At 41.8% G+C, this 10,259-nt stretch overlaps 1 protein-coding gene across 8 annotated transcripts; it reads right to left on the bottom strand.

Annotated features, from left to right (window-relative positions):
- Positions 1-243: 243 nt before the first annotated feature.
- On the bottom strand, positions 244-7,323 carry LOC143211919 (farnesol dehydrogenase). 8 transcript variants are annotated; one of them, XR_013009570.1, is made up of 8 exons: positions 7,174-7,323; positions 6,499-6,814; positions 5,082-5,208; positions 4,660-4,813; positions 4,432-4,575; positions 4,290-4,333; positions 2,447-2,758; positions 244-1,176 (listed from the first exon to the last, which is right to left on the bottom strand). XR_013009570.1 is itself a non-coding variant. In XM_076430050.1 (7 exons), exons 2-6 carry the CDS (start codon positions 6,800-6,802, stop codon positions 4,292-4,294), a joined length of 771 nt encoding a protein of 256 aa, XP_076286165.1. In that variant the 5' UTR covers positions 6,803-6,814; positions 7,174-7,323; the 3' UTR covers positions 244-2,758; positions 4,290-4,291. The 8 variants fall into 8 exon arrangements, 6 of the variants coding, with proteins under 6 accessions (XP_076286165.1, XP_076286166.1, XP_076286168.1 ...); XR_013009571.1 differs by having other exon boundaries at positions 244-1,171; XM_076430050.1 differs by having other exon boundaries at positions 244-2,758.
- Positions 7,324-10,259: the final 2,936 nt, after the last annotated feature.

Below are 10,259 nucleotides of genomic sequence, written 5' to 3'. Positions count from 1 at the left end.
TGACAGAACTATGACCACACGAGGCCAGACACACGAACCACAATCACGGGTTTCGAGTCATCTAAAATACCCGACATTCATTGCAGTATAAAAAAAATTCCAGTTCGATTGCACCACCATTTTTTCGTGGACCACGATTCGTCGAATTTTGTCATGGTCGCCGTATTGGAATATGGGTATACAATGAACCACTCACGATTAAATATGAAATAGAATTTATTATATAGATAATATATATGAAGGTACGTTGTGAGACATGTCTTTATTGTTTGACAAACACGACAGAAGTGAGGATCGCTCTAGAAAATAACAGACGTCGATCTAAGAAACAAATGAGAGTTGAGGGTCCCATGACGCAGACAGCATAGATACAATGTTCATTTGTATAGGTGCTACAGAGTCAAAAAAACTAAATTTGCCTACTAAATAACAGTAGATTATGTTTTTCAATTTGTTTCTTAAATAAGTTCCAACACGCCGATCTACGACCGCGATTTATTAGGACGGAAAGTAATTCCGTTTTCCGTGTAGAGTCAAAATAAAAATATTCTGCATTGATTGCGGGAAGCAGGAATAAAATAAAAATTGATTTCATCCCTTAACGACTTTGTTACGTTGGTAACAACATTACAATATTTTTGAATTTTTCCAATCTATTACTATTTTATATTTCACCGAATTAATTTCGTTAGAAATTTCGTAGAAATGACTTTCCGAACGACCTAATAGGTACCAACTGCTGCGTTCGCGGAAATGATTAACTCTGTTCGAGTCAGGTCTCGATCCCGTGCGGACCGGCGACAAATCCGATTGTCTCGGGAACCGGCATGGCATCTCGGATCCGTGGGGCCATTATGCTTGCGTGCACACCTTCCTCTGCGAGCCCCCTTTCGATCTGTTCGCCGCATATATCGGACCGGATCGCGAGCAACGAGAGTGGAATTCTAAGGAGACGTAGACAGAGAGACGGGCCGGGCAAGGATCGCCGAGGATAGGGGTCGAAGGAAGGCGACGTTCGACGCATACATCCGCCTCAAATTGATTGGAATTGTTCCTCGGGCCTGATATCTCGCTCCAGCTAGCCTCTGGTGGCAGCTACAGATAGACGATGCACAACTTGCACCGGCTGAGACGATCCTGGATTGCTGCCGATGCTGCCGGAAGCCTGAATCTACACTGCCAAACAAAATTGTCCGGACACTTAACATTTTGTCTGGAGCTTATCTAAGTTGAACTCCATCAAGCAACCGCGAGCAACCGTGTTACCGAAAGTAACTTATTGAATGTGCAATATAAAATGGCCCAGTGTCCTTGAATAACGATAATATTATGCCATTACTAGACTTGAGAAGTCCTCGACGCGCCCGCCTACAAATCGTTATTTTATTTTTCGAGATATGGTCAGCTAAAAGCCTACACGAAGAACAGGAATAAATGGCAGCCACTCTAACCATCACTCGTCGTTCGATCGTGCTTTCGTCGCGACGATTACGCGCTAGGTAATACCCGTCGCGTGTCGAACGTGTTCACCGTGTTCAAGGTTTAGTGGAATTCTTAGACGACAGCTATTCGCGAGGATTACTCCTCCATGATTCATGAGAGCCGAACGTGAGAAATGTCCGTCGTTCTTATCCAGCCCCGGCCGTTTCAACCCTACTTTTTCTTTTCGCGAAAAAGATCCTCCCAAGGAAACAACCCCTTCTCCGAAGCTTACCCTCGATTCTCATCAAGCTCGCGAGTCTTCGAGCCTGAACTGAAAAGCAATTCGAGGGACGATTATTTATTTTTGTCCCGTTTAGGGGCAGCCCTTTTTCGGGAGAATTTCTACTCCCGAGATCTCTCCCTCTCTCCCCATGGTTTTATGACCTCTCTGTAATGGGATTATCGGATAATCCCGTAAGCTGTTTGGACGTTCTCTGGAATATTTCAACCCGTTCGGGAGGAAGGGTTCGCGTTCCGTTTCGTTTCCACCCCCGCAGTTATTCCTTTGCATCGTTTTTCGGCGTATCCGTTTATTACGCGGATCTGCAGATTAAATTGCGCGTGTCAGGCCCGTGTAACCCGAGAAAATTGTACTGTAGTTGCAAAAAATTAGTCGATTCAATTATACATTAGTTCGCCGGTCTCCGGACACTTAGGAGGTTTCCCGATTTTTCGTGACTTAGCTGGTGCAGTTAATTCTCTATCCGGTGTAACTTTATAAAACCAACAATCATGAAATGGAGTAACGTACCACTGACGATCAGATCATATTGAATAAATGAAGAGGAAAAAGATAGTCGAAACAGAAAGAAGATTCTGCAAGTGTTTACGGGAAGATTCTCAAGAGAAAAGTGTTCAGAAGTGCGTCGAGGGAAATGATACCGGACGATTGGTAGCGCGATTCTAGAGCACCTTGTACACGTACGTCCGAACTACTCGAAGTAAGCTGGAAGTTGTTTGGCACCTTAACTGTTCCGCGCACCGGGAGATGCCTCGGGTGACAGTAAAGCTTCGCGCAGCGTGAGCTTTTGAACTGGCTGTCGGAAGTTTGCGTGCAGACCTCCTTCCCGCCTCACTCTCCCTCTCTCTCATCGCAGACTTTAGCGAATGTACACACGCTGAACGCATCCGCCTCGTCGGCCATAATGACTTTCGCCACTACAGATTTCACTTTCGTCCGACTCTCTTCCGGCTGTTCGATCAAACCTCTACCTTGCGCACACGGTTTCTCGGAAACACCAGAACTCTCCAATCTGCATCAACCCTTATGCCAACACTGAAAACATTGTACGTACAAGATTTTCACCACTTATTTCACTTTGTAATGCGTCAAGGAAGTATTTCTTATTCATTTTTAAAACGCACATTAAGAATATGTTTACTATTTAGTTGATTTCAAAGTATGTCAAGACGATTCATTAACAAAATTCATCGTACCATCCTCACAAAGGAGAATGATTCAAAGATTTCTGAACGTGTTCCTCCCGAAACTTCGTGCAGCAGGATAAAATCTCGTCACCGCTTGCAACAACGTCACTGCAGCTAGCGAGAAGCAAATAAATATTAGCGGAAATTCTCGCGGCAGTCAATTAACGTTTGACACGGTTTACTCGTCTCATCCCGGTGAAAATCACGATCGGGTTTCGGCGTGTTTAATGAAATCGAGATGCACCGCGCGAAATGATATCTCGCTGCGGAATAATTAGTGCAAAAACTACGGTCGCACTGGCGGATTTAATGGGAACCGGTTACGGCGGGTGTCTGTCATCGATTACGGTTAATTAGAGACAGTATCGAGCAGAGGGAGAGAGAGAGAAAGAGAGAGGAGAGGAGAGGGAAGACTCGTAGTTAGTAACTGTTGCCGCTGTGGTTAGAATTAATACCGAGTTTAGTCACGCAGGCCAATAATGGCATCAATCATTCAATTCTAAGGAGCGCCGCCCTTGTAATTATGGCTCGGTTATGCGCAGCCAATTTACAGTTTGTAATCAATAGCGCGTAACTAGCGGAACGGTGCGCTGCATGCAAATCGGGATCCCCGTTCAACGACGATTTACATTTATGAAAAAAGGAGCCGGGCGACCGCGTTCACGCTCTGTTAATTTTTACGTTGATTAATTCGATGATGAATAGCGTTACATTATAAACAGTGATCTTGGGAAAGATTTCGCTGGACGACGGTCGAACGCGGATGGTAATTAGCGTGACGCCCCGCGGACATTTTGTTGACGGAACTCAAGGTTTCGGTGGACCTGCTCCACTTCGGTGGAAGTTTACAGTGTTAGCAAGATTCGAAAGTGTGTAGCCATACAGAAAAATATACCCTGGAGATATTGTTTAACAATATAATGTACAACAATATTCGCTTAAATATTGACGCACTAGATTGAAGCGCGCATGAATATGCTTCAATATAAACGCATCAATATTCTCACCAATGCTCATTCTTGCATTGCAGTTGCTTTTTTGTTTTTGTTAAAATGATCTTTTGGCTTCACACGCCACAATTCCGGATAATCACGACATGCCGCTATAAGCAGGGTTGTGGAATCTCGATCTCGAACGGAACCCTGATCACTAGAAGGGGAGCTCGGTGGGTCAGCCATGTTCTCACCTCGCGGTCTCACCAGCAATTGATATTAAACGTAAATTGATATTAAATTCAAACGGTTCTTCAATATCGACAGAAAATATAATTTTCTATCAATATCTAGACGATCCATATTTCCATCAATATGGTCCTCCGTCAATATTGAAGCGAATATTGACAATATTATTGATCGGCCACTTAAAATAATGATACTAACCTTCATTCAAGTTCACCTCTATGCCGAACAAGAATCTCCGATAACTAGAATTTCGGGAAACAGACAACAAACAGTTGAACAGCGGCAGTAAAAATACGACAAAGGAAAAGATTGAATATTTTCAGAATAGTTGTGATCTTACCTCGACTTCCGAACGCATAGAGAGGGCATAGATCACTGTGCTAGCGATATCCTGCGGTTCCAATGCGGGACACTCCTGCAGAAAGCCTCCCACCACCGTGTCGAAGGCGCTGAGGTTCGTGTGGACCAGGCCGGGGCAAATACTCTAAAAAATTTGCGGGACAAGACAATATATTAATTATATTCTTTATTCATCGATCGAATGGAATTTTGCCGAACCATGACTTACGGTGACGCGAATCTTAGCCTCGATTTTCGCCAATTCCCGTCGCACAGTCTCCGTCACTGCAACAGTTCCGTGTTTGCAGGCCGGGTAAATATTGTAGCTTACGGCATCATTGTCCTTCCTCAGGGTATAATTCGGAATCATGAGTCCTAGCACGCTGAAAAACAAAAGACTGTGCTTAAGTACTACACTACTTTTCCACCTCCGTTCAGCAGCCAAGTAGAGGGGGCTCTCCTTCGCCTAAGCAACGCTCGCGAGCCGCCAGTTCGTCTCCCCTCTATGCGAAATGTGCCAGAAATGAATTTCAAAATCACAGGCACAAATATGACAGGGGCAACGTTACGACTATTTCCACGACTATGATTAACTGAAATTTATTAACTATGATTAACCAATTGAAATCGACATTGAACAAGATAACAGACCTGTTCACATTGATGATATGTCCTTCTGTATTCTGCTTGCGCATTGAATGTGAAGCTCGGATCATGAACGCTGTAGTTCCGAGCATGAAAACTTTCACCAGCTTCTCCATTGTCTCCCAGTTGGTATCTGCAAATGACATGTTTATAATTAGGAAAATTGTAAATTAACCAGTGTGTCCGGTCTCAAGTTCTTAGAGTTTCCGAAACGGAGTCGCCAATGACATAGTTTCAATTTTAAATATAACCTTGGTCAGTTAAAAAACCAGTTCGTTCCTATTTTTTTTCTACTGAATACAATTTACATGCAATGTAAACTGTGTAGATTAACATGTATAAATTATGACTGCGACTGACATTATTGACATTTGAAATTTATGCTCGTTTAGTCAGAACCGGTTCGCTAGTATTTAACAATTCTTTGGCGTGTGCATAACATTGTGGTCAACATAATCGTTAAGGCTATAGATTTTTGTGAACACAGTCATTAGTAGCATCGCTTGGAATATATGTTCATTCAATCGTAACCGGTTTATTGTTGTGATTATTTAGTGGTCAACTGAAGAGCATAAATGTTTTCGAACGGAGTCGTTCATGGTGTCACTGCTATTTTCAAATGTTTATTCAATTGCCAATTCTTGTAATCGATGCAGACAATTTATATTTAGCATGAATATAAATAAGTTTTGTGTATTTATGACAAAAATGAGTAGGTGTAATTTGAGATAGTAAAAACTTTAGAAGAATTATAAAGAATACATGTCTGTTTCATTCCAGTTTGTTGCAATTCAGGTAGAATATTTTTATTTTACACTAGCTTTTTTTCCCCCGCCAATCGTTGCTGTGGCTCAGCATTTTTTAAAAGCATGTTTTTACCTGTCACAGATGTAAAATTGCTGCTAAACATTAAATAAGGAAAAAACACGAACTAGAAAACAAAGAAAAAACTTAATAATTTAAAAATACTAACCAAATATTTTTCAATTCAAACGTAGATCAATCTACTCAGCTGAATACCAATGCAATGAGAAACTTACAGAACAAATCACTCCGAATAGGTCAATCTTTCTATTTATATACATTTCACGATATAATTTTGAAGCAGAATACCACTGAGAAGATTCTCGTCGTGACGCATTGGTGATAATGCGAATCAACACGAAACCATATCGATTATTATACATCACATAACTTAAAGTAAGCAGTTAGCGTTGTAGCCGGTGGAAAAAGTCGTCAAAACTTTTGAACGAATGGACTTTTTCGCATGCTGATTTCTCATAAACGTTCCCGAAGAAACGCTGCGTCTAATGGCTCAAACTCCAGTTTTCTAAGTTCAGCCGTTACGGAGATGACCGATTACAAACAAATGGACATTTATATTTTCATTTATATAGATAAAGGTCCGCTGCATAATCATTACCTATCACACGCGAGAAGTTGGTGAGTCCGGCGTTGTTCACCATGATGTTCACACCGCCGAGTGATTCCACGAACGTGAAAAGATCGTCAATGTCTTCCTTCTTGGAGATGTCGCATTTCTTCAGATGATACTCTCCTCTGTTGGCAAGTTGCCCCCATTTCGTGGCGGTCGACTGTAATCTCTCGTAGGCGATGTCAACGGCAATCACGTTCACGCGGTGTCGAATAAGCTCAGTTGCAATTGCTTCGCCGATGCCGGATGCAGCGCCGGTGACTATTGCGGTTTTACCAGCCCACCGTTCCATAGTTCCCTGTTTCTACAATCGGTTATGCTTCATTGTCACAGAAACCGTATTGTCTTTCGATCGACAGGCAATTTCGACGAAGCATTAGCTGCTTGTCTTACGATTTAATTCGAAGAAATATCTCAAGAGCACCAATGATATTAAACGAACGTTCAAACGAAAGTTTCGCGGTACTATTGCGTCTACCAAACTGTGTGAAAGAATTTTTTTTAACATGTTTTAATACCTTCTTGAATTTATTCAATCGATTGATGTGAAAGAGTCTTCACTGTACTAGTTTGTCGCTCAATATCTCTGCCAACTTATGCACTTAATTCATGCAATAGTAGCTCTACGCAGTTTGTAGTAGATATAATTATTCATTTACTCACCGATAAAAAGGAAATTATTCGAGGAGAACGAACGTTTATGCTATTCCGAGCAGTTTTCTCTGATCGCACACGAACCGGTCTGCACTAACGTAACTGATGCAGTGATCAACAGCTTTAATCAAGAGGTCGCGTAATATATATGTGTGCATGTGCATACATATTGTACGCGATTATGCAATCGGCGTTCTTCAGTCGCCCCGTTGTCGCCTTGTTTGACGTATGCAAATTAACGAGTTTATACATTCGTCGTCATATATTCCTCGTTTTCCACCGCTCAATGCAAAATAAAAATCGTTTACACCAATTGCAAGATGAAGGAATCAAGTGGAAACTCTTTTCTTTTGTTTAAGGACTTTAATAAGCTAGAAATGATATATGGACATTTCAAAATTCTTTTAATCTTTCTGCTTTTCCAAATTGCAGCTAAAGTCTATCCGTTTTATGAAAGAGTCGGTGTCCAGAGTCTGTTAGGTTGGCAATCTCAAGTCTTGGACGCGAAGTAGGCGACAGTTTCCCGGTCCAGGCCAGTCTTCCTTTGCGGATAAACGATACCCAGTTCCCAGACGCAATAACAACGGCGTGTATCGATCTCTCGATGCAACGGAGCAGCGATGCAGCTGGTGCCGGGTCCGGTGGTCCTCAGACCCGGAACATTATTCTCGTTCGCGCGGCACTACGAGGAAATCAACAAGAAAACCAGCGGAAGCTTTATCCGTTTCCTGGTGCTGAGCACCAGATGCTCCTGCAGCTCGGTCATTTCTCAACGTTCCCGTGATTATACGAGCCCTGCCGCCATCCCCTCACGGGGTTACTTACCGCCATGATTCCGCCTGTATTTTTCATAGTTACCGTCGGCGGATGGATGGGTCCCGAAACCGTTCGAATCGCGACTACGTGTGCCAGAAATTATTTTTGATTTCTCATTACGTATATTCTCTGAGAAATTTTAAGAAAGTGGTACCAAACAAAAATTCAAAATGAATAAAAAACGTACAGAATTCTGTCGAATTTCATACTCCAGCATTTTTTGAAACTCTTTAGAAGCCATAAATACATAAACATTAATCATAGTCTAGTGATGACATAACAAATGTTTTTAAGGAAATGTAAATGGAATATCACAAGGTGAATGCTTTGTGTATTTTATTTTTTTCTCAAGATCGTCTGATAAATAATGTTTTAAATAAATATATATTTTGTTTCTTTTATAGAGTAGAATTTAGATTAGACTCGTGTCCCGGAGCGTCGAGACGCAACTCCATGAGATAGACGGGAATTGTCTCCAGCGGAATCTTTCGTACTTATTGAAAAGAATTTAGGGGTCCGTAGAATTCGCATCGACTGGTTCCGCGTTTGATGGCGAAACCATTTCATTTTCATAGCAACGAGTGTCTCCACTGGCGCCACCATGCCACCCCCATGAACAGCGCTGAGTAATGGAAGAGCGAAATGAAAATGGACGCGAGCCCATGGGTCTAGATTTTTAAGCGGGAAGAAGTTCCAACGAGGTACAAGTTTCTCGCATCTGACAGCGCAGCATAGATAATTTCTCATTAAAAAGATCGTCAATGTTCCCTGGGAAAAATTCAGTTACAGACTATTTTTAACTTTATTTATTGTAGCGTAATTTAATGTTCGGTACATTGGACAGGATAACTTCCCGTTGGATACAAAGGAGCTATTATATCTTACTCGGACAGGTTCGAGAATTTTTAAAATTGAAAACTTCATACAAAAATTATAATTCCATAGGAAAAGTTTTAGAATTAATTAGCGTTGCTTTTTCAATCGTTCAAAGGATGGCAATGGAGTCGAGGGAAGTTGTTCATGATTCATCAGAGATTCATTCGCGAGTCTATCTCGCAAGGGTGGATCGCTGTTTATCGCGCATGTAAATTCCGTTTGCACCTGTTTAATATCGAAATTCTATCGGAATAATGCCGGAATTTGTTCCCCGTAAAATTGCAACTGTGCACCTGAGAGATTCGCACAGCTGAGGAAGACGGGGCGACGCATCTGCTAAATAGAGAGGGAGAGAGAGAGAGAGAAGAGTAAACCGACCGTCCGAGAATATTATTCTCGTTCGCGGTAAACGATGAGGAAATCAACAAGAAACCCGAGCGGCAAGACTTTACTTGTTTCTCGGTTCGGGGCGCCAGATGCTTTCGCCGCTTGATCATTTCTCAACGTGCCGTGATTACCGGCATCGTTTTGTTACCGGCAGCGTCGGCATGCTTACATCCTGCCATTTTTCTCTTCCATATATCAAAACACTGAATTAGTGACGCGTCGTCTGATACTTCTAGCGATACTGGAGCTCTGCCGAAATTTAAGAAGGTCGAACTTGTTTAGGCACTGATTCAAGCCGATCTGGGCCTGTTTTTATCACGCTTATATTAGCTTGCCGAGTTGTCGTTGTTGTCGTATGCGTCAAATCTTGTAATCGAATTTTAAACCACTTCCCGATGAGCTAGAGACTTGAAACTTTAAACATGGCTCTGAACTGGATGACTGCATTATTAAAAAGCAAATTAAAAAAAAAACTGTGCGTCTAAGAGAAAAATAATTTTAATATTAACCGTCACACCTCGCCACACGACGCTCGTGTTCAGCGATCCCCACTTCGCGCGCCAGCGCTCCCTACTCCACTACGCATTCCCACTCCGACTCATCTCCACTCCACTGACCCACTTCGCACCGAAGGAGCTCAGTATGGTGTTTCGTTCATTCAGTTCCATTTCGGACTGAGCATTCAGCTCATTCTATCTCGCGTATTTCCATATCTTGCGTTTCTATATCTTACTATTTCATACCACTATTACTATATCTTGGCCATTTAAAAAAGATTAAAAAGTAGAAAATAAAAAAATATATAAAAAAAACTTTTTAAAAACCACGCTTATATTAAAATGCACTAAAAAGGAGAAAATAATTTTTTCAGGCATTAGTGACTGTAAATAAAAGCGTGGACCGCCCACGAAGATTACGTCAATATAGTTTAGCGCTCCATGCTTTTATTTATAGTCACCATAATGCCTAAAAAAATTATTTTCGCCTTTTTAGTGTATTTTAATATAAGCGTGGTT

This window comes from Lasioglossum baleicum, chromosome 9, assembly GCF_051020765.1.
Source record: "Lasioglossum baleicum chromosome 9, iyLasBale1, whole genome shotgun sequence".
NCBI classification, from domain to species: Eukaryota; Metazoa; Arthropoda; class Insecta; order Hymenoptera; family Halictidae; genus Lasioglossum; species Lasioglossum baleicum.
This window is presented reverse-complemented; position numbering and strand designations above follow the sequence as displayed.

Coding starts and splice junctions, on each gene's coding strand:
- LOC143211919 (XM_076430050.1), bottom strand. CDS start 6,802: ATGGAACGGTGGGCTGGTAAAACCGCAATAGTCACCGGCGCTGCATCC. Junction 4,576..4,659: donor AGGCTAAGATTCGCGTCACC/GTAAGTCATGGT, acceptor CAAATTTTTTAG/AGTATTTGCCCCGGCCTGGT. Junction 4,334..4,431: donor CTATGCGTTCGGAAGTCGAG/GTAAGATCACAA, acceptor CCGAAATTCTAG/TTATCGGAGATTCTTGTTCG.